This window comes from Hyposmocoma kahamanoa, unplaced genomic scaffold (genome assembly GCF_003589595.1).
Source record: "Hyposmocoma kahamanoa isolate Upper Pololo Valley unplaced genomic scaffold, ASM358959v1 63, whole genome shotgun sequence".
NCBI classification, from domain to species: Eukaryota; Metazoa; Arthropoda; class Insecta; order Lepidoptera; family Cosmopterigidae; genus Hyposmocoma; species Hyposmocoma kahamanoa.
In genome coordinates, this window is record NW_020653851.1 from 2,636,806 (window position 1) to 2,662,248 (window position 25,443).

At 35.8% G+C, this 25,443-nt stretch overlaps 1 protein-coding gene across 3 annotated transcripts in view; it reads right to left on the reverse strand.

Moving 5' to 3' along the window:
* Positions 1-25,443, reverse strand: part of LOC113230132 (histone deacetylase 6) — a 34,442-nt gene that overhangs the window by 3,095 nt on the left and 5,904 nt on the right. For 2 of the 3 annotated variants that reach the window (XM_026463912.1, XM_026463910.1), the window contains exons 2-16: positions 23,384-23,514; positions 22,908-23,091; positions 21,591-21,790; positions 20,667-20,735; positions 19,749-19,941; positions 18,181-18,240; positions 15,475-15,668; positions 14,823-15,076; positions 13,791-13,872; positions 11,145-11,291; positions 10,162-10,285; positions 9,104-9,331; positions 5,028-5,153; positions 4,352-4,481; positions 1,689-2,797 (exon numbers count right to left, since the gene is read on the reverse strand). In XM_026463912.1, the coding sequence (XP_026319697.1) occupies positions 1,689-2,797; positions 4,352-4,481; positions 5,028-5,153; positions 9,104-9,331; positions 10,162-10,285; positions 11,145-11,291; positions 13,791-13,872; positions 14,823-15,076; positions 15,475-15,668; positions 18,181-18,240; positions 19,749-19,941; positions 20,667-20,735; positions 21,591-21,790; positions 22,908-23,091; positions 23,384-23,514 (3,231 nt within the window). Of the gene's footprint in view, positions 1-1,688; positions 2,798-4,351; positions 4,482-5,027; positions 5,154-9,103; positions 9,332-10,161; positions 10,286-11,144; positions 11,292-13,790; positions 13,873-14,822; positions 15,077-15,474; positions 15,669-18,069; positions 18,130-18,180; positions 18,241-19,748; positions 19,942-20,666; positions 20,736-21,590; positions 21,791-22,907; positions 23,092-23,383; positions 23,515-25,443 lie in introns of all 3 variants that reach the window. The other variant, XM_026463911.1, reaches the window with a different exon arrangement.

The following is a 25,443-nucleotide window of genomic DNA, read 5'->3' on the forward strand; positions in this document are numbered from 1 at the left end:
CTCAAGAGCAAGCGATCCGATCCGTGGATCAATTCAAAGCAACAAGTCGTGCATCCCTAACCTATAGAAGCCTTGCTTAGTTCGGGAGTCAGGAGTTTTAAACACTTCAAACAGGGTTATTCGTACAAAAACAACCTCGTAGGATTATATTACTAACATCCTAAAGAATAACTTTTGTTCCGTGACTTTCCTTCTGACACGTGTATTCGCCTTGCCTTGGTGTAAATTGGAATGGCGAAGCGAATACACGTGACAAAAGGAACTCTTCTAATTCAGAACGGCAACGCGACAGCACATCAGAGAAACCCCCACGACTGCCAGTAAAGCATTTTTCTTCCTTCTGTCAAATATGAGTCGTCGAAGGGACCCACATTTTCTGGTTAATTCTAATGAATAAAATCTGATCTGATTTTACTTTGCTACAAAATAAAAATATTTAATTTATTGTAACAAAAAAAATTACTCACCACTAAAATTATAACTTAAATGACAGCATGCGAGGCTTTGCCAACTAATTTACTACCAAATATAGATAAAAAAAAGTGTCAGATAATACATACAACAAACACTTAAAAGTTTATTTTTGGTTTATTTATTATGTTGTGTAAATTGTACATATCTCATGGAAGAACAGTCGTTGTTTATGATATTAATAATATAGGCCTGCGAGGTTGTTCGTATTTTACAAACAGCCTGTATAAGTAGCATTCATAGACGGCCTCAAATCAAGCTAAACATGATGGATCTTGGTTCGTTGCTCTGGAGGCGATATTCGAACAAAAGTATATAAGCTTCATGTGCTGATTACTGTACTACCATAGGTTTAATACTCTAATATAATACACTGCCCTTACTGCCTTTACTGTATGTATATCTAAATGTAATAAATGTTATTATTATTGTTTGCAAATATCCGAGTTTAGAATTACAAGGTCAAAAAACAGCATCTTATGAACTTTGACATAAGTTTTATATTTTTGTACACTTTGATCGCACCGACCATTTTGTCGCTGATTAACAAAGAAGTTCGACAGACAATTGGGTACAGGTGTTAAGATTCCATCCAAAAATATTGGGTGGAATATTTCATAGATATATATAAGTACACATAAACGAAATTAAAGGTTTCGAAATGGCGTTTTGTAAACTAAGTGTTGTGTTTTGTAACATAATAATGAGCTACATTTGTTAAAGAAGAAGTCTTTTTTATATTATCAAGTGACGGGGCGAACAAGTCGAGCGCCTGATGGTTAGCTACACGCCTGTCCATAACAGTTGCATTGCCACTCCAGTTTTAAATCGCAAAGATCTGAGGGGCACTGCCACTGAGACATAAGTTGACAAGTCCCATGCGCCTGTAATGTCACCAGTACCCTTATCTTTCAAAACCGGACCACAGTAATGCTGACATTACTGCTTGGCGGCTGAAGTAGGTAAGGTGGCAGTAATTCCCAGGATGAACTCTTTCTAACTAATAGCTCTACTACTACTAAAAGTAAAATTATTGCTGGTGTATTATACTATACCCTGATTACTTAAGGCAAGAAATGGTATAATAATTATGGTCTATTCCTCACTAAAGGGTATTAATATGTTAAAGTAAAGAACATAATAAAATGTCACCCTGTATAGTTGCGATATTGCTTTCTTTGTTGTTTCGTAGTTTAAAATTAAAAATAAATACTTACAATAAAACAATGCAAGCAGACCCAGTTCTCCACAGTTTCCTCACAATCTACGCATTTGACACCCTGCGAGAATTTCACGTCGCTCGGAATAGCAAACAACGACTCAAGATGGGGACACCACGGTTGCGGAATCACTGCAAACATCTCTTCATCAACTAAAGCTTGCATATTCTCTGCTAAATAGTCTACAAGTGTTTGTTTATCTTCAGGTGTCGTGTTTGAACCACCTTGGCTGGTACTTGAAGGCCCTTGGTTTGTGCTGGAGCTTTCTCGGTTAGCAGTTGAAACTCCGTGAGCTGCACTTACAGCAGCACCTTGACTCGCATTTGAACTGCTTGGATTTGTGGTTTGAGTCGCAGTTGAACGGCTTTCAATAGGACCCCCATGGTTGACATTTGAAGGATTATCGAGTAAACGGCATTGCTTCGAGGTTGATGCGCCTTGATTTGAAATTGAAGCATTTTGATTCGAACTTGAAGCTTCTTGGTTTGAACTAGAATCTCTGCCGATAATGGTTTTATCAACTTTGAAACACTCTACATCAGTTCTTTGTTTTTTCGGTTCTTGTTTCAAACCTTCGTTTCTTTCGTTATCTTCATCATCAGTCCCACAATGAAGACCATCATTACACTTCGGTCTTATGCTCAAGGCTGCCATATTACCTTCAAGGTAATAATTTAAGTCGCTCGTGCTTCTCGAGCCATTAGATTTCGGTGAATCATCCAAAGTGCTTGATGATACTCCTGATAATCTATCAGAATCGACAGTTGAATTTTGATCTTCCGTAATAATTAATCCTATGGAAGGCAAGGGTTCATCTAGAACTGGTTCTATGGGCAAAGCCAGTTGGAATTTCAGATTCTTCCAATACTTTTTATGGGTTTTGATGACATTGTTTATGGACTCCGCTGCGGACCAATGGCACGTGGCTGTAGGGTCATAATGGTGCAATAGAGGGTCTCCTAATAAAGCCTTAGTGCACATTGTCATAGAGTAAGAGATGCTTGTGATGTTGTAGCCCCCCTCTAAACATAATATGACGCGGCCACCAGCCAGGCCTCTGAGGAAATGCGTCATACGACCGTAGCATTCTGGGGTAACTTTGCAACCTGAAACAATGACATAAACGTGTAAAAAAATGGTAATATTTTTGGCATTGTGATAGTAATAATAATAACCCACAACATAGCCCCCAACTAAGGAAACTCTGTGTCGCGGGTGCCATGGTCATACACATAGATAACACAAATTACACCCAAACTCACGAGAGAAATAAATGTAAGCCATACAAATATTTTTCGCGGCCCGGGAATCGAACCTGGGAGCTCTGCGTGGCAGTTCGGCATGGTAACCGTTCGGGCACCGGGGCAGCTAACGTTGACAACTTAACACTTCGATGACATTTTATATATACTTCGATAACACTCAGATGTTCGATAACTTAACACATTTGCTGACATAGTCACAAACGTTCCTGCATGTGCCGGTGAACATGCGAAAGAGTCTGGTTTTATACATGCTTAACATAAACATTTAATAACCAAGCAATAGACCTATTCTAATAAGTGACTGTCACAACCCGAAAATTATTATTCTCACAACGCGATTGCGCAAACACGTACTGGCCACAATTTCAATACTTACACTTCGTTAGCACTTCTCTGCGACTGAAAAGTAACTGAAAAAGGCCCACGAGGAGGAGTAGATCGATATTGGAAAGGTAAAACGTCTAACTTGCCATTTGAAAATATAACAGGAGAGTGATTTAAAGTATCATTAAAAAAAATCATTATTCGTAAAACTAGAAAGGTTACATATTTCCATATAACAAATAAAATTGGAGTTACGATTTTTTTTCTTAAACAAAATATCGAGTTCTTAGGTTTTCATCACCGTGACCATAGGACCTGTAAAGGGCCGCAAACGTCGGTTTGTTTGAAAAAACAAATATACGCGATTTAAATCCGGAAAAATAGTTTCATTTCCTATTAAAAAAATTACTTTAAATCACTCTACTGTAATATTTTTCAATGCAGGTTACACGTTACTAGTAGAAAGCGCTGGGTGTTTCTGGAGACACTAGTTTCTTAACCCATTCGAGTATAGTAACGGCGTTTACCGTAACATTAAATATCAGTTATAACGTTGTACGTATATTGTAGGGAGTAAAGATAAAAGTATACAAAATAATAATTGGTGACCCGTACCCAGCAGTGAGATGTATATTGAGTTGACGAATAACTTAAAATTTTTGTACACGACTGTATGCCGCCTTGAGACCAGAGCGCTCTTTTTTCCGAGAGCTTTTGATACCCCGCGCAGCATTTATTGCTGTAGTTTGTGCCGTCCCGAGTTGATCTGTACCCTATGTACGGGTTAAGTATGCGTCGCAGTTTCGATCAACTGTCGACAATGCGATTCCCCATACAAAACTGGTAGCTATAGCTACCAGCAACTGTTGAGCGCACATTGCTTTTGGTAGCTATTTGGTAGTTACCAGTAACTGTTGACTTTTGGGGTGTTAATTTCTCACGATTGAATATTTTCAGTACGATTAAATGAATGTGTAAAACTCTTCACTTTTCGACTTTGTTCATTTCCATAATTGTACTGTCTTTGTTTTATACTATATTTTAGATAAATAAACGAATTATTATTATTACCTCCCAAAGGATCACCGATGCAAGCGTCGAAGCCGGCGGAGACGATCACCAGCTCGGGATTGTACTCATACGCAATAGGCAGGACAACTTGTGTGAACGCCGCGAGATACTCCGTGTCGCCCATACCGCGCTGAAATCAATATTCAATATTAAAACATATTTTAATTACCTCGACGCCGTTTCGGACATATTGCAATGTCCTGGTCTCGAAGGGACTGAAGAGGCGGGTGTCAACATCTTCTAACCGTTTACCTAACGAGTTTTTCTAACTACCCGCACTTAGTCTACATTATTTATTTTTGCACTGGGGTTGTCACTAGACCGACAACACAACGCTCACGACATCCGGCGACTTGTCGGGCAATACTTGATGTCGTTTACATTTGCTGATGGCTGGATCCCACGGCGATGAAAGCTTAAAATAGTCTTCTAAATATCGCCCGATATCTAGAGTGTTGTGTGTCGGTCTAGTAACAATCCTAATGCATAAATAAATAAGTTAGTAAAACTCGCACGGCTAGAAGACCTTGACACCCGCCTCTTCAGTCCCTTTGAGACCGTGGACGTTGCAATACGTCCGAAATGTCGAGGTAATTAACATATGTACAAATATATTTTTAAAGAGTAAATTCAATTACAAATAACTCTTATGCTGCCTAGCCCTGTAAGTACTTACCTTATTCCACGGTATGTTTACATTAAATCCTTTGCCTTTGCCCTCCCCAACAACATTGTAGTCAGCGTCTGTCGAATGGGGAAAGAACGACCCATTGTCGTACCGATGAATCGACATGTAGAGAATCTGTTATAAACAAAAAAGTCTCTAAATTAAAACGAGTATATTATTTGGCAACACAGTAGATGGACCATAAATAGCTCAAAAAGGCAGTGTTGCCAGAGTCGTTATAATTAAAAACAACTGCACGCAAATGAGTTTATGCAATCGAATATTACAAAACAATACTAACGTATTAGGTAGGCTGTGGGCTCTACCTGCCTCTAGGGGAAAAGGGCAAGGAATATATTCTACTACAAATAATATAATACTATACTAGCGCGGATCCCCAATCAAATACAAAGAAATGTCGCACTCGTAACTACGCTTAATCAGATACATATTTTGATTTTTAACGTTATTCAATAGATGGTAGGTACTAAGTAAATCCACGATGCCATTGTAATAATATTCGAAAAGGTCAACAGATGGCAGCTATTACATTTTTGTCACAGTCATTGGTCTTGTTCAGGCGTTTATTGCTTATACAATAACATACAATAAAATCGCAAAGCTGAATTCTGAATGAATGAATGAAATATTCTTTATTGCACATTAAATTACAGTATGCAGGAATTTCTTCCAGGCAAACTTAAGAGAAATTTGCAAAAGGGGTGCAACCAAACAACATCATTACAAGTATGTAGCAATTTTTCACTTAAGCTGCGAATGTAAAACATTAAAACTAGAATTTTGCTTTATTCACTGTTTTGTTAGGTTTCACACAACCAAAATAAATAAGTGACCTCACTATTTTTAACATTTAATTTCTGATAATTTTAACGTGGGTAGGTTTTGTTTAACTCTGTGCTTTTTGTACAAGGTAACTAAAGGTTGTTTATTCATTTGCGTAAAGATATTAATTAATTCTGTATTAATCCAAAGTACACAGGGCGAATCTCTAAATTTTTTTGTGTGTTATTAAGTCTTTTTAATAAATTAACAGACTGATCGGTTAGCCACTATTTGTATTATCGGTTCTTTATGTCAACATATTTGTCTATGGTTGAGATTTAACCTTCTTAAGGTCGAAATTCTCTCGTCCATGACCAATTTGGTAATGCGTTTCGAAAACACGCAAATTCCACAGAGGGGGTTCGCCTATAAATAGGTCCCCCGCCACTGGTCCTTTTTTTTTCTCGTCTTATTACTGTGCTGCTGAGTTAATAAATAATTTTTGTAAAACTACTCCTGCGTACCCCAGACTTGGGGTCGTACCACCGGACTATATCTGTAGCGTTACCCTCGCCTCGAGCATACATACTCCGCGGGTCTACCTTTGCCGCGAGCCTACCTGCTCCGTGGGTCTACCTTCTCCGCGTCGCCGTGGTCACAGCAGCCTAGTCGCCACAGACCAGTGCAACCCACTGAGTCTGTGACTAGCGTGCGATGACGTTATTCGCAAGTGCTTCGTAAATTAAGCTGAGTGTCTCATTGCGTGTCATCGAACTATCCAATGTACCTACCCCTGAGCATTTTTTGTAAAAATTCGAAATATACTGTTGAAACCATATACTCAATTTTATTTCTTCTGGAAGCTTGTGGCGCAAAAATCCCAGCGTTTGAAGTACACTACATAATAATTATTATTAATCTCATACGCAGATATATACATAAATACAAATATTATTAATACATAACAAAACAATACATAAATAATAATATTAAATGCTTATATACTTTAAAAAAAAATTAAGTATACGTATCTATAGGAAATGAATGAAAAGATAGTGGAGAATATAAGACGAAAAAGTGATCCTTGACACGTTGTTTGAAGAAATCACGAGAAGGGGATCGTCGAAACTGTTCTTTTAGTATTTTAAGTCAGTAAAACGTTACTTACTTTCGAAAAACAAAATCAAAGAAACTTCATCTATACAATTTATTGCAAACTAACAAATCCAACTGTATACCATTGACAAACCTTTGATTTATTATAAATTGTAAATGAATTTTAAATTGAAAAGTCCTAAAATGTTGTTTAAATAGTTTTATAATTTCTTTTTTATATTTTATAACCCTAATTTAGAAAGAAATACCTAAAATTTTCGAAATTCAATACATTATATTTTTGTGTGCATGTGTATATAAGTGTCGCCATCTACAGTTTTAAATATATACTAAAGTTAATTTGCACGAATTGATTCCCCATGTACTTACTCTACATATGTATGTATGTGCTAAAATTCTGGTATTTTCCAGTGACATAATATTTCAGTGTCATACTTACCTTATCTTTATGGATGAACAATGGCTCTTAAATTTTGATAACTTTACATTGACTTTACAGGTGAAGAAAAAAATAGTTTGCATCATTTATACAATATGTTGATTTGCACATATTTACATAAACATGATTTAAAAAATAGGTAAATAAGCGATCGAGAAAGATTACGCATCCCTCGGTGAAGCGAGTGGCACGGCGGTGTCACTATCCTCTGCGGTGGATAAACTTGGGGGACAATTTTACAAAACTTTAGTAGATACAATTAGCCAGAATATTGAACATAATTTTTTTTTTAATATTTTTAGATGATTTTGCATTATTCTTATTATTAATTTCTTAAATATGGCGATAATGCAAATCGACACCCTGTATACCATCTGGTTTATTAAATAAAACTACGTAGTGTATGTGCAATAAAAATATTTAAAAACTACGTATTTTTATTTAATAAATCAGATGCTATATAAATGACGCAATTTTTTTCTTCACCAGTAAAGTCAATGTAAAGTTGTCAAAATTTAGATAGTACCGGTTGCCAGTTCACAGTCGATATTTCGAAATCATAATGAAGTTGTTAAATATAAAGAGCAGCCTTTGTACTGCTAATAATCACGAAAGAGCAAACTAGTGGATATGGTATCAAGCAGCATTAGTATTAAAACCGATGCTGCCACTTATAACACACTTGTAAACTTTCTCATATTGGAATTTTTTTATGGTATCAAGTGACGGGACCGACAAGTCGTGCGCCTGGTGGTACATGCGTGTCGCTAGCCACTAAGCCCACAGCTTGTGCATCGCGTCACTAGGTATCATAAAAAAAAGTGAAGCACACGTTCGTCTTAAGAGAGCGTTAACGCGTAACAAAGTTTGGTTACGAACAATAGTCGGAAAAAGGTGTTCCACATAATATAGATTCATGTATAGATATAGCTACAAGGAGCGACATAGTGTTATTGAAACCACCAAATATTAAATTATTACTTTTACGAATACCGGATTTCCCAAAATGATTTTATGCATCGTAAGGCAAAACTACTGACCTAGGAAGTCGAAGTTGGATTTTAAAGTAATTCTAATGATGCGGTGTAAAATAATGCAGTAGATAACTGAACTTTTACCAAAGCAAAGAATAAAAAATTAACGAGAATCGTCACTCTACGCCCCTCCCTAGCTTTAGACACCGCACCGCGTCCGTCAATGTGACCGTCAGTCACATTGACGGAACAGCACAAAAGCTGTCAGTTATCTACTGCATTTTTTACATGACACCACTAGAATTACTTTAAAATGAACTTCGACTTCCTAGGTCAATAGTTTGTCCTACAGTGCAGTAAAAGCATTTCTGGCAGTTTAGGATTGATAAATACGTATATCTATTTATGTCGAACACCTTTTTATGACCATTGGTTATGAAACACGTCGCCCCCTCATGGAAGAGTGGCATAAGTGGAGTTACGTCAAAAATCGTTTATTGCTCCATTAGATACAGAAAAATATAACCCACATCCTCTCCAATTCTTGTAACTCTATCTACTAATATTGTAGTCAGAGTTAAATGAATTGGTGAGGATGTGGGGTATATTTTTCTGTATCTAAAGGAGCAATAAACATGTTCGACGTAACTCCACTTATGCCATTCCTCCATGAGGGGAGCGATATCTTAACAACGGCTACAAGGGAACGCCCACTTCTGTTCCACCAGCTTGTTATTCCGTGGATATACGTAATTATATTATGTTATACATACCTTATCATCTTTGTAAGTGATCCTCTGTGTCCCATTGCCGTGATGTACATCCCAGTCCAAAATTAGGACTCTTTTCAGCCCGTGACTGTCAATAGCGTATTTAGCAGCCGTAGCTGCGTTGTTCAGCAGACAGAATCCGCTGGGTATCTCTTCATCGGCATGGTGGCCTGGTGGGCGGATCACGCAGACCCCGGAGCCAGCTTCGTTGGAAAGTACCGCGTCTACTGCCTGTCGGAAGAATAGAGTAAGTATACATATATAAGTAAGTAAGTATCGTATATAAATAAATAACTATAGTCTTCAAAAAAGACGGCAGATATCAGATTTACGTATGCGCCATGCTCCACAAGATTGTTAACGGTTTTGCAGATGCTACCTTGTTGCAGATGATAGAAATGAAGGTGCCAACTCGTTCTGTACGTATACCCCAAATATTCCGTATTCCACATTCTGTGAACAATGTCTCGAGCAACAACCCGATATTCAGGATGTGTACAATGATATCTGTTCTAACCATGATCTGTATAATGGTAGTTATAACAGTTGGAGAACTCTACTGAAGACTCCTACATTTCAATCCCCCACCTTAATTTCGTTACGTAAGCATAATGTTTTTGTCTTTTATTCTTTTATGTTTTAATTTATTAAGCATTTTTAAATAATTTCGTCTACGTATTAATGTCTACTGTTTGTACTAAAGTGTTGTGTATAGCTGTAATTGGATTGCCGGTTTATATTCATTCATGTAGAATATTTTTTGTTGATATATATTCTGATCTGTTATCTGTATAAAATAAAATACAATACGAAAATATAGTAGTCGAGCTAGTTGAGTGGAGTCGGGAGGTGAAGTGCGAGAGTACCCCCAGACCGTGAATTATTATATTTTATTTAAATTAATGATAATTCAATGACTACCAAATCCACAATGATCCATATTTTTCTGAACAAAAAAAGATTTTTTCACCGTTTTTGCATCTGCAGGTTTCAATGATGCAAAACAACTGCAACATACCTGGTTATAAGGTAAGCTATAAGGATAGCCACAATAAACCCACCTGCAGGACACATCCCGACGCCATAGTGGCACTTTCCAAAGAGTCGGGATGGAAATAGACCGAGTCGAACGCATCTTTCTGGCTGTTGAGGTCTCGCAGTTTTGTTGACGCTAATTCTTTCAACCTGTAACAGTGAGTGGCGGGAACTATTTTAAATTGAATATGTTATTACCATTAACTATTATTACAGTCCTTTCACTATTCGTTTTTTTAATAGAGCTCCTTGTGAAAGAATTCCTCCAGGGAAGTACTGCTAACTTATTTCTGCCGCCAAGCAGTAATGTGAGCAATGATGCGTTCCAGTTTTGAAGGGTAAGAATGCTGGTGTAATTACAGGCACATGGGACTTGTCAACTTACGTCTCAGGATGACGAGCGGAGCTCCTCAGATCTTTGCGATTTAAAGCTCTCGATTGGCATTATAACTGTTATAGACAGGCGTGTCGCTTACCACCAGGCGTACGACCAGTTTGTTCCTTCACTTAGTATCATAAAAAAAGAAAAGAAAATTTGTATAGAAAGGTACCTTTTTCTACTACTAAGTAGGTACTTCCCTGGACGACCAGTTTGTTCCTTCACTTAGTATCATAAAAAAAGAAAAGAAAATTTATATAGAAAGGTACCTTTTTCTACTACTAAGTAGGTACTTCCCTGAACGAATTCCTTTACGAGGAACTCTACTGCTACATTTCGTTTGTAATCATACCTTCATCATACATTTTGACAAATTAATTATAAATTTAATTGTACCATCTTGACTTTACTAAGTATATCTCGCACTTTTTAATTTTAAATATTGTGATTTAAATTTTTATACAACACACAGGTGTTATAAGGAATAAATGAAATCAGGCACGGTATGGTGAAGGCGCTGGTTCGAATTCAGCTGGGTCGAAGGAATTTTTCTTAGTGTTCAACAAAAGGTAGAAAAACGTGACATTTAATAAATTTAATATTAGAATGAATAAATTAATTATGAATTACCTGTCGAGATGTTTCTCGCTGTGCACAGACAGTAACTCCAGGTCAGTGGCAGCCCTGGCTGTCAATTGGTGTAATCGGTCCAACAAGCCGTAATCGCGGTGACGCTCGTGTATCCGCATTATCCGCTCCGGGCACTCCACGTGGCCTCTTGGAGAACCAAAATCATATCGTAGTGTTGTAGGGGAAATTTACTAATAATGTAACTATAGACTTTTTTTTTGTGAAGATGGATTAAAATGACATTAGCAGGGTTGCCAATTTTCGTAAAATTTTAAGTAATCACGTAGTTGTTGTCGACAGTTTTATTGATAGATTGTAAATCTAGGTAAAATTTTTGCCAAATATGTCTGAATTGTGAATGTAAGAACGTTCTAATAATTACTAATTGCGTTATTGTATTCTTTATTCTTTTTTTGACAGTTGGTCTGTTATTATCAAAGTCAATTTTTAGTTATACATATTTTAATAACGATAGACGGATTTGATTATGTATATTAAATTAAAATGAAAACTTTAAAATATATCACAAATTTGTATATTTTATAGACATACTTGCTGGCTGCTAAGAAGAAAGTTCTATATTTTTCCACTAGATGTCATTAGCGGCGCAGAATGCCGAAAAATCCAGTACAAAGATCTATTTAAATCTAAAAATACTGTACAAAAACAAATAGGACATCTCAATAACTTGTCCCGTAGCTCAGTTGGTAAGAGCAATACTACGGTGCAGTATGGTCGTGGGTTCAAGTCTTATCTAGTCGAAAAAGTTTTTCTATGTGTTCAATCTTGTATTAATAATCAAAATTTAATTTATACTTGTGTCATTCTTATTGTTGTAGTAGTCAATTGACATTGTATAACTAAACATTTGTAATTTTTGTAAAATTTTGTGGAAATAAATAAAATTTATTATTAAAAATTTATTATTTATTTAAAATAATGCGAAACATGTTTGTACTGGCACTGTCTCTTGTGACATCTTCTGTTATACTATGTTTTAAGCAAATAAACGAATTATTATTCACTCACACACTCGACAGTATCAGTTCTATATAACTTTAATATGAGTTGTCTGATTGGGTGGGAGCCTGGTGAGCTGTAATACTGGTCTAGTACAGTCATATACATGAGATACCTGACCCCCTAACATGCCCAAACCGACCTTTTGATTCTGAGAGACATCTTACGTATTGAACTAAGAAAATTGTTGCATAAGCAATACAGTGGAGTGTTGCTTGAAGATAATCAACATATTTTTAAAACCAATACTAAATTTCGTCATTTAACATCCGAGTAAATTGGTCGAGCGGCTTGTTGTATGGACTGCCAGTTACAATACCCGTGGTTTAATACCACGAGCACTACTTTGTTTTAATGTTATATTTTTAAAAGCATTGTTAACTTTTTAATGATAACGTTGACAAATCACAATATTTGCTCACTAGAAATTGTCTAAGGTGGGTGGGTAGATATTATTAATAAAGTGTGGGGTGGGTATGGATAGATTCACAAATGACGAAATCGCTCTGCAGTTTGCATACGATCGTGTCTTCTGTGATTACGCATTGTTTCACGTTTCGTTTCCATCTATCTATTCAGTTTTAATTACTTCCAAAGTTTTCTTTCTTGTTTTAATATTATATGTTTGAAAAAACAAATATACGCGATTTAAATCCAGAAAAATAGTTTAATTTCCTAAACAATAATTATTATTATAGGATTGTGAACGGAGTGAACGGTTAGTTTCTGAACGATGAAGTGTGAGAGAGAAGGATGAGGTGACGGATGACAGATGTCAATTTCTTCTATGGTGATGGCTCTCGATGCCGGTTGTGTGCGAATTCTATCTTTCAAAGGAGACGGGGCAATCTGGGCCAAAATGTAGTAAGTTGAGGTATGATTTAAAAAAAGGGTTATATTTTTTTATTTCAATCTGGAAAATGAGACATCTTAAGTTAATTGAGATAACCCTGTACGTAAAAAACAACAAACGCACTACACAAATCAACTGGTAAGTATAAGTTGTTACATAACCTTACTTTTACTAAATCTCTTGTAACTCTACTCTCAGATTGCCAAAATCCGCCGATTTTTCAGTGATCGTATGACAATATATAAGCTATTAATTGATGCCACTTTCATCTTTTTACATTTTGGCCCAATATTGTATAAAAGCGTATCCATCCCTTTTCGAAAATAAAAGTGAACAAATTACTCCTTACGTTTTATTTCCATCTCACATTATTATTATAAAAAGTAGTTTTAAAAAAGTACTACTTGGGTGTACTATTTGCGATACATTCTACTTTCGTATAAACCCTATAAGTACTGTGTTTTTAAATAAATAAATATAAAAAATAAACCTTAAAGTTAATATCGAGTTCTTAGGTTTTCGCGATTGTTACACATAGGAAATGAAACTATTTTTCCGGATTTATATCGCGTATATTTGTTTTTTTCAAACAAACCGACGTTTCGAATCAACGAGTCAACCATGACCATGGGACCTGTAAAGGGCCCGAAACGTCAGTTTGTTTAAAAAACAAATATACGCGATTTAAATCCGGAAAAACAGTTTCATTTCCTTATAGTTAAGTTTGTTTGTTTAAGTTAACGAGGTTAAAATATAAAAATACATATACTTACGGCTCACAAACATTTTTATGTTTCAACATAGCTGGGTGATAGATGTAGCAGACTTGGTGTTGTGGTAATGCCAGATTCGTAACTAAAATAAAAAAAAAAACTGTTTTAGGAATGTAATGGCGTCGATTTGCCCTAACGCAAATTATACTGGATTTGTGTTCCGTGTGTGTGTGTCTGGAGAATGCCTATAATTTAAAGTTGTAAATTTAATTTATTCAACTCAAAACATCCCTTGGATGAATGATTTTTAATTTTGATGGTAAAAACGATATCTACATAGTTCGGTTCAGAATTTTACATAATCCATTTATTTTTTCACTGACCGAAACAAAAACTTAGAAATGAGATAATTACATAAGAAAATAAAAAAGATCTAGTAAGAATGGACACGGGCTCAGGGAATTTCTGATTTTCAGAGCGAACCGGCAAAACGCAAATAAACGTCAAATAAAAAAAAATGATTTTTTTCCAATCAAATGATAACAAAAAAAAATATTTTATAGACATTGTGTACACAGTAGCTGTTTTACGTTTATATATTATATGTTCTCTGTATGTTGTGATATACCCCACAAAGTAGAGAATTCAACTTTTGTGATATTTGAAGATAATTTTTTATGTTCTAGAAATACTAATTTTGCTTTATTTCAACATTTTTTTATAATATTAACGATTGCTTTGGAGTAAAATCTATTTGTTGAATTTTATGATTGAAGATTTCTATCGAGTGGATTTATTTTTTTATACTCTATCAAGTAATGAGACGAACGAGTCGTGCGCGTGAAGGTAAGATTTAAATCGCAAAGATCTGAGACACCCTGAGACATAAGTTGAAAAGTCTCATGAGCCTCTAATTTCACCAGCACCCTTGTCCTTCAAAATCGGAACGCAGTAATGTGAGCATTATTGCTTAGCGGTAGAAATTGGTAACGCAGTACTTCCCTGGACAAACTCTTTCACAAGGAGCTCTACTGCTACTGTAATGTATATATTGTTTTCTTTATATAAAAAAGAAACAAACGAAAATCTTACCAATCCTCAAATGATCCAATTTCTCTCGATTTTTCCGTTTAACCTCATTATCCTGTAAGGGATAACAGTCCCTCGTGGCGTAACGATCAGGTCTCGTTTCGTCTCCCTCCCACTTGACGGAAACGGTATGTTTCTGTTTCTCGTCATCGCACACGTTTGGTACAGATTGTCTAACTCTGTATGTTGGCTGATAATTGTAGCAACGCCAATATGGTTTATGTACGTATATTGAGTTTAGGATTGTTTCGCGAATTCTGTAGAAAAAAAAAGTATTTATTTACACAAACACAATTTACAACAAATGGCTACTTCAAAATAGCGCATGATAAAAAAATAAGTAAAAAAATATTTTTAGAACTTTTCAATAATGATCGCATACAATCCTTATTCTATCTGGCGCAGAACTCGTATAGTAGCAGCCTTTAAGATGGCAGTCAAAGCTTTTGCAGATTTTTGGGCTTGTCGACTATAAAAATTTACAATACCATCAACTCATCAGTGATATGCACAAAAACCGACCTAAAGTTATGTAATAACAACTCTAAGTAATTATAGTTTATTATCTCTGAAAAACTTGAATCCAAGTTCATGAAATAAATAAAAAACTAGTCGCACACACATATATCAGATAAATTAGTAAAATTGTACTTACGAGTCTGTAGGTTCACTTAAAGCCTGTAACACAGGTGGAGCGTGTCCTAACAGAGTCCTGAGTGTGAGCGCAGCGCCCTCTGCCAGCGAGGGTATGCAATAGCCTCCCTCAAGAACGACGCATATGGACGAACAGATAGACATCAGCATGTTAAGGAGATGAGGGTAGCAGGCGGGCGTGATTTCCATCTCACCCTGTGAAAGCGGATTTTCAAGTTTACTAAACAACTAACAAATGTTTTTGGATAATATATGGGTCATATACTACAATATCCGCATTAGTGAAAACAAGCTATCATAAAAAATATTGACTTTAGGCATTGACTTACAATTATATGGACGTCGGGTCCGCGTTAAAAAGTGTCCGAACTTATAGGGCGTTAAAATCGTATACAGAGCGTCATTCACGCTTTAGTCTTCGTTTGTTCGACTGGCAACGAAGCAAGCAAAATTAGACAGTACTGCGATGACATTACAATTTAAATTCAACGTTTTAGCTTTTTCATATTCCTTGACATGTCACTACGTTTAAATAGGTTGACTTGGAACATTTTTTTCGTGGTTTTTGTATTAGACCCGTCGTCCATTTATTTGTAAGTCAATGACTTTAGGTGAAAGGATCATCTATTGCATTTTTTACATGACACTACTAAAATTACTTTAAAATCCAACTTTTATTATATCAAGTGACGGTACGAATGAGTCGTGCGCCTGATAGTAAGCTACACGCCTGTCCATAACAGTTGCAGTGCCACTCTGTGCTTTCAATCACAAAGATCTGAGGGGCACTACCGCATCGCCCGTCACCCTGAGACGTAAGTAGACAAGTGCCATGGGCCTGTAATTTCACCAGCACTCTTACCCTTCAAAACCAAAACACAGTAATGCTGACATTACGGCTTGGCGGCAGAAATGGGTAAGGTGGCAGTACTTCCCTGGACGAACTCTTTCACAAGGAGCTCTACTGCTACTAGAACTAGCAACTTCAGCTTCCTAGGTGAGTAGTTTTATCCTTAGGGTCGTATTCCAGAACTCTACTCAATGCTCAAGTCAGGATTTGAGCAGACTTGAGTATGATTTCAAGCACTGGAAATACGACCCTAATGGCAAGGACTTGAGTATGATTTTCAGTGCTCACTGCAATACTCAAGTCAACTCCTGACTTGAGTATTGAGTAGAGTTCTGGAATACGACCCTAAGTAATCGTTGCAGATATTTTTTATTTTAACGACTTTTTTTGCGGTAGCGCCACCTATGAGAAATGTATGAAAGATTTTCATCCCTCAGTCATTATTTGCAGCAACTAATCAAAAAGTTAAAAGGCGCGTGCGACAATCTTAAGATTAGGTCATATCTCGGAAAAAAGTAGATTCAGGTTTATTTTACTACCTCGGTGGCCCAGCGGTTAGTACTGTTAGACTCTGACGTCGATGACTATGGGCGTTGGATAATGGAGGTACTTGTTTAATATATCAGTACGACTAATTTGGAAAACGATCTTTCGAAATTGGTTCTGATCTGGGCATTCTGGGTTAATTTCGTTGCTCCGGTAATCACAGGTGAATTTGCACTATCATAACCAGAAGCCTTTTAGCCTTACAACGACGCGTTAGCCAGTGCGTCGCGGCGAGTATTTTTTGAGATTTTATTTTTTTGAATTTTTTATGAGATTTAAGTATTATAGTACTTCTCACTATAGTTACCAGGGGGACCACAAGGAGAAGAGATTCGGAATTGGTATCATAGTTCTGTGAAATAAAGTCACAACATGTTTACATCACAGAACCCTGCTTCCCCTTTCCCCGCTTTGTCTGTCGCTTTATTATTATTATCTAGTATTACGAATGAGTTAATGAGTTATTGACTTAAAGCAGGTGAAACATGAAGTAACAGATTATATTTATTTTGACTGAAAATAAATATAATCAACTCTCTTAAGCGGTTTATTTGAACGCTTTTTGATATTTATGTCATTTTGTAAATACGGTCTTGAGACGCTGATCTACAAGCCATTTATTAAATTTATATTTTTTTATTTATATAGTTATCCTTACAATAACATTTCTACTGACAAGGTTCTCCCAAACTTCATAAAAGTTTATCAATTTCAAATTACAATTATAATAGTATAGCAAATCTAAAGTTAAACTGGTCGATTTGAAGTGAAACTATTGACGGCAACCGTCGTATATTAATGTCAATGTTTCGAATTCGGGCTGACCAATCGGAGCGCAGTTATATATAGTTTTCAAACAAATTAATGACATTTCGTCTCCATTTCTGGTTATATACTCGATGATTACTATAAATATGTTCATTACAGCTCTGTAAACCACACCTACTGTAGATAAATTATTCGTTACCATTATTATTTGCCGTATATCATTATCAGAAAGCCCAAAAGCAGGACATGTGGATGTGCGCAATAAATCTGAAATTTGTATTAAGGACCAATCACAAAGTTGTTTGCTGTCATGAGTATGATCACCGGCAGAAATGTGGTCGGATTTTTTGTAGCACCGGTTACAACGGCACAAATGACAACAATGAACGGAAAACAAGCATTGAAACCTCAAAACGTTAGAAACGTTCAAACCTTCTCGTCTCCCAACGCGGAGTCATACCCAGCCGAAACGATGACCAATTCGGGGGCGTACTGAAAGAGACAAATACAGATTTATACTGTGATAGAAAGAAATGGAATTACCTCCGGACAGCCCACTGCGGCGTCGTAGCCTGCTGAGATTAGTATCAGCTCCGGTTGGTACTAAAAATTGGATAAAAAAAGATTAAAAACAAGTTCACAAAACAAAATGTTACTGGCTGTATTTTAAAAATAGCGTTCATAAACAAAAAGTAGTACTCGCATTGCATCGGTTTGCCAGTTTACAAACTACCCCTGTCGATTAAGTAATAATTCACACACATTCGGTACATATCAGTCATTCTCAAGTAATAAATAATTGTACCTAGCGGCGCATGTTACACTAGCGCCACCTAGCGCGCCAATAAATACGCCTATTATTTTGATGTCATTTTTTAAACACCGCGCAAACGCTTGAAATGTGTAATGAAAGGCGAGATGCGCGCTACGCAACGCGAGTGCCCTGCGACATAATGCGAATGTGTGCGAATGGACGCGCACACATACAAGCCGTGCTGTTACGTTCGTATGGGTTACACTACTTGTCTTATTAATACTATGGTATAATAATACAGTATATTTGATATCGGCCTTCTACTAACTTAAGATCATCAAGATGTAAGCATGTTATAGTTGCCTGCTTATCGGTATTCTACAGGATATATCACGGAGACTGCGATGGAATTGCATAATTTGATTCCGCCTTCCCCTTTCCATCATCGAGGGACTAGACGTGGGCTGGGGTATCACGCCTATGTTGTGGATATTACTTTCACATTTATATGGTGAGCGGCTAGAAGTGGAATTCCCTGCCCGCGTACTTGTTCCCTGAACGTTATAACTTGGGTCTTTTCAAGGCGAGAGTGAATAGGCATTATTTGGGTGTGCATGCTACATCGTCCAACTCATCATCACTTTTCATCAGGAGATATGGAGGTCAAATGCGTTTTTATATAAAAAAATATTATATTGTACGTATGTAATATGTTTTTAATTAAAAATATGTAATATTGTAAGTATGTATGTTAGTCCTAAGGCATAATGTATTATACGGGTCATGTGGCCTGAATTAAATGACAAAATAAAACATTTTTATGTACAGTTGACGCCCTAGGATACCTGGCCACCTAACCGACGATTTGGTTTTGAGTAGATAAGTGTGAAGAAAAGTATTAAATAAACTTAACCTATGAGCTGTAACACTCATTTTGGGATGACTTCCCTATCGCATCAACTAAATACAGGGAAATACAGCCCAAACAATGCCATTTGCGCGAATTATGTGTCCGGAAGTGTATGTTACATTTTTTACTTCCTATTTGCTGGTTAAATTCCAGTTGTTATTGTTTGTTTATGTACTATTGTATTAATTTAACTTTAAATGCATGCACCATCAAAAGTGAAATAAGAATTGCGTAATATATCCGCATGTCAAGTCTTGGTGAAATGTACGTGAAATGTAGTCTAATATAATATGCCACAAGACCCATATTGTTAACTACATTTTTCAGCGAATAAATATCTTGTATTCTTGAGATAAAAGGAAAAGATCCTGTAATGGAACACTATATTCGATACTTTATGTTAATTTATACTATTGCAGACAAGTTAAGAAGTCAATACCGACGTACCTCTACCGCCATAGGTAGCAGTAACTGATGCCAAATAGCCAAATAGTCAGCATCCTGCATGCCAGTCTGATTGAGAGGCACGTTGAACGTGTAGCCTTTGCCTTGTCCGCATCCTATGTAGTGGAAGTCCGATTGACGCAGGCTTGGCCAGAACGCGCCGTACTCATAGCGATGTATTGAAAAGTATACTACTCTGTTGAATACGATTAAATAATTATAACACCCTACTGTTATGGTCATAGCTAAGTAACACAGCACTGTGACACTCTGTGTGGGTGTCTTTATTTTATAGCATCTTGTCGATGACAAGTAGTTTTCTATTGTCTATGATGGCCGCCGCCACCGTGCTGTATTGTAATTTACATTTATAGTAATTACAAGTGTTAGACTCGACTGAGACTTTTATTATAAAGAACTACACTATAAAACACCTACCTGATTGAAATGTTTCTACAGCTTCAATCAAATCACACAAACTTGCAGAAAAACATGCTGGCTCGACCCGTAGCTCATTTAGTAAAATTGGTAGCCACACTGAGGCAACAGACACTGGTTCGAGTCCAGTAGGATCGAAGAAATTTCACTTTGTGGTCGTTCGACATTTGTATCAATAGCAATAAGTCAAATTAATAGCAGTCATATGCAAAAAATGCCGACATTAATTAATAATGGCCACCTCTTTTGTTTGGAAGTCATTTTATACAAAAAGGTTCAATTCAAGAAACAATAACTTTAAACAAAATGTTATTTTACCAGCTTCATCGTCCTTGGATGATAAAAATTTAAGGGAACGATCCATTTGGCTCCTTAGAGTTGTTTCTACCTACGATATTTTATATTTGATAAATGTGAACAAATGTCGATTCAACAAATTATGAAGTCGGTCAAATAAGAAATATTTCAATTTCAAATAGTTACCTTGGATCATCATAGAACATTTGTTGTGTTGCTTGTCCATGATGTACGTCCCAATCCACAATCAGTATTCTAAAAAAAAAATCTTTGTAGACACAATATTTGTTGTGTTTGTCTGTGGATCGACAGAATCACAGTTAAGTATCGCACTCACAATGATTTTTTTTCTAATTTCAAATTCAAATTCATTTTTGTTAAACTGACAAGCTAGGTGGAAAAAATGTACGTGACACCACAAATATGATAAAATTCTGTTTGGTATGAAAACTGACACAAAGATTTATTTCATGTGTTTTATTCATTTTATCTTGGTTGAAAGAGGATGTAATGACAATGAAAATGTTACATTATTATTCCTATGATCACGTATACGCTTAGTGTACATTATAATGAAAAATATTGCATTCAAATTCAGAGCTTTATATTCCATAAAATAATTCTATTTAAAAGGTATTTAGAATAATATCAGTACAGAGTACTAAAAACCGACCTAATAAGGGGAATTACATCTATTTGCCAAGTTTTATTGAAATCGGTTACCGGAAAGTGCGTGAAACCGGATTCATCCCCTAGTTTGCAACCCTTAGAGGTGGAATATTTTTTTCAAATTTAAATGGGAACATTACTGCGGTAACCTCTTTCCGAAAAAAAAAAGAAAGAATCTTCAATATCGGTTCGCAAGTGCCTGAGTTATCGCATAACGTACACAGAAAAAAGCAGTCGAATTGAGAACCTTCTCCTTTTTTAAAGTCAGTTAAAAAAAAGTTTTCATAACATTATTATCATAACACTAAGGGTATACTTGCTTGAGTTTGATGCATGTAATTATATTTATTGGGCGTCATTGGGCGTATAGCGCTTTTCTCGTTACAGTTTGCTGGGTTTTAACAGGTTAAGGGTGCAATATGATTGTTAAGTGTAACTAACCTGTTAACCCCTTTATCGAGAGCGTGTTTCGCAGCCAAAGCGACGTTGTTGTAGAAGCAGTACCCACAAGGCTCTGCCCGCATGGCGTGGTGTCCGGGCGGACGAACGAACGCCGCGCCGTTATGAATTTCACCGGTTATTACCCGGTCTACTATGTCTATCGTAGACCCTGCTGCTATTAGGGCTAGTTCGTGGGTGCTCTAGAATAGAAAAATTCGCTGCTTTTCAAAACTCGAATTTATTAATAAACGGATTAGATAGATATTTACACCACTTCAAGGAAATGACACCATACAAGTGGACCCCTCCTACGTAAAGTATCGTATGTCGAAATTGCCAAGTTTACAGGGTAGCGTTTTAAACTTCTTAATTCACTCGTTACTCACATAGAGTGATCATTTAATAGATCATCTAACCAATACCTAGAATTTTATAATACTCTATGTGACAGTAATGCTAAAGTCACATGTTATGCTCATTTCAGTGAATTGGGAACTTTAAAACGCTCCTCTGTAAACTTGGCAATTTCGACATACGATACTTTACGTAGAAGCGGTCGTAAGTGTGGTAACTTTATAAAAACGTATCATTGCCCTTGTACGTGTACTAGAACTAATTAAATCACAAACTCGAATTTATTTTGTCGAAAATAACGTTGGTTCGAATTTTTATTACCCCAAAAACCGAATTATAACGAAAAGTTGTTTTTTCAGGATGTTTATCGCAAAGATGTATGTATGGCTGAATTACTTTAGAGGTTATGAAAATTCGAGCAAATGTTATTTCAGGAAAACGTCATTTCGGATTTCTGATAGGTAACCCTAATTAAGGAAAGTTCATGTACCAAATTGATATATTTTTCTTAAAATAGAAATATAAATGTAATATTTATTAAATGATACGATAACGCCAGAGGACTGTCTGAGATGATAAGTGGCGGCGTTCTGACAGAATATCAGTGCCGTGGGATCAGTGCCGTGGGAAGCTGCTGCGTTTATGCTGAGCCAGTTCTTTTTCACCTACATCACTTCCAAAACTATTTGGTTCAATTAGTTATTTGTGTAGTTGTATGTTCCTTCTGTTATTAAAATTTGTTCTTTTTAAGTAACCACTTATAAACAAATATGATAATAATTATAGTGTTAGTTTTAGTGTATCTCAGTAAATAAGTTGTCATGGAATTGATAAACGTTTTATCTATTTATCTAAATAGGTTGTACTGGGAATCAAACCCGGGACTAAAGTGCCGAAGTGCAAATGACTTGAATACAAATTTTTTAAACGTATCGTAGTTACTTAATTTGTGAAAGAACTTACAGGGTGTATATAAATTGCATCATATCTAGAAGACACCTCCTCCAAGTACTCCAGATCCTGATTCAGATGTGTGGTCTCCATAAGCTCATAGACAGATGGTGAATGTAGAACACACAATTCTTCTTTTGTAGCTGCTCGAGGTGGGTATTCCTTACATTGCTCTATAAGGTTCAGCTCTCGACATCTGCAAAATAAAGTTTGCAGACTTATGAACTAGGAAGTAATTTTTGTATTATTAACAGAGGTCGGAATAAGCAAAGTATTCGTTCTGAAACCTCATGTAATGCGCATAGAATGGATAATACCACTCTCCGAAATATCGGAATGATTAATGATATTAAAAAATAAAAAGCTTTATTGTATTATTATTATTATCATCTCAGAATATAAAATTACAATTTACAATAGATAGTTTGCATTTGGCTTTTCTAAGTCCAAAACATATTTTAACTCCAAATGAGACAATCTAAACATACCTATCTATAACTCCAATAAGTCTCTCTGGGCATTCTGGGTAGTTTTCGTCCCAGAGACATCTGTGTTCTGCCATCCGCGGTTCAGTGACAAACCCTGTTGGGCCTTTGACTCTCGTCTTAGAATCCATAGCCTAGAAACGAAGTAATTATTTGAAATGTATTTGTAATGTTTTATAAAACGACAAAAGCAGGCCATATAAATCTCACTAATGGTTAAAGATCTTTTCAAGTGTATTGGCCCATTTAGTGTACAGGACAGCCTAAAACAGAGGTTCCCAAACTTTTTGTCTGTGTTTGCGTAGACCCCCTGCCATTGTAATATGTATTTCTTTACAAATTCATCAATTTCAAAATGTGATTTTGACAGCTGAGATAATGCTACTTATTTTCGTAAATATAAACTATATAAAATCATCTTTATATAGTTTATAAATTTACTTAAGTGAATATGAAACTTCATACTTTAGGTAATTTATACGTCTATTATAAGAAAGGATTACGTATGTACTAGGTGCTATTTGTGTAAAGTGGATAGTTCCGTTTATAGAAAGTAAACATATTGGATTGCCAATTTTTTTTCCGATGACATGGACCCCTTGTTAGCTGGAGTCATCGAGTATATAATCAGAAATAGAGACGAAATAAGAGTCATACATTCCTGCTAACTCATCAGTGATACATCATATATAAATATCAAATTCGTTTGCACTGAAATATAGACAGCGCCTACAACTGACCTGTGTGTAGGTCTCTGTATATTCCAAAAATACTCTGTATTTATTGTAAAAAAGATAATAATCTCTAAAAATGGCGAGCTGTTTCATTCGGTAGTGTGGGGAAAAACAGCAAAACATCTAATTATAAAACAAACGAAATCAATTTTTATCGGTGATCAAATATTAAAAATGTAATTTTGCAATTTTCGTCCATTATATAGGAAATCTAAAGTTTACTGGTCGATTTGAAGTGAAACAATCGATGACACCCATTGACGACACACATCAATTGTTTCGAATTCGGGCTGGCCAATCAAAGCGCAGTTGTCACAGTAGTGATATGACAGAATAGTTGTCAAACAAATTAAATGACATTCCGTTTCTATTTCTGGTTATATACTCGATGGCTCGAGTGTATCCCGGGGGTCCACAAACAAAATAGTCAACTCATCATACATCCCATTGCTGGGTAGAAGTGTCCTCTAAGGAGAATATTCTAGTCATGGCAACCTTTTTCAACATGCAGATTTCATCACAACGTTTTCCGTCATCGTCAATAGAAGGTATTGCTACACAAATGTATGTAATGTACTTGTAGAGATGATTACATTAAAATAATATAACGATAGAAAGAAATATAAAGCATTTTGTGTGTAATAAAAATAATTTAATATGTAAATAGTAAAAGTATTTTTCCATTTAATTTTGTATAAAATATTTACATTTATCTATACTGCCTATAGTTTTCCAATAGAGAAGGTCAGGAGTATCATAGCACATGATTTACCTAGTTAGGGGTCCTGTCTTCCACGTCTATAGTTCAATCATTTACAATTACATTGTATATTTGTTAATTTTGGTAGGTAATAAGTGATAAAATGGATGACTGCTAAAGCGTATTATCATCATTATCAATATTAAATGATTTGCATCAAATAATAAACCATTTTAAGTAAATACCTATGTTGATAATTATAGAGAATGGTATTTCATATTTAATTTTTTACTCTTTATTTATGTCAGCCTCGTAAGAAAAACAAAACATCAAAAAAACTCTTAATAGAATCCAAACAGATAAATCAAAATACTACCTATCTTAATATATATTAGGATTATATATATATGTGTGTAAAACCTTCGCAACACTTGCTGGCTCAGAAAAAACGGATTGAAACCACCCAACATTAAATGAATACAAATTTATCTATGCAAATACTGTTATTTCACGTTTGACAGGATCTGTTATACTTATTATTATTATTAGGGTGGCTTCATTCAGGACTTGTGTAGCCCTTCATCACTAAAGTAGTTATAATTCGGAGCCAAGGTCAACAGCGTTAAAGA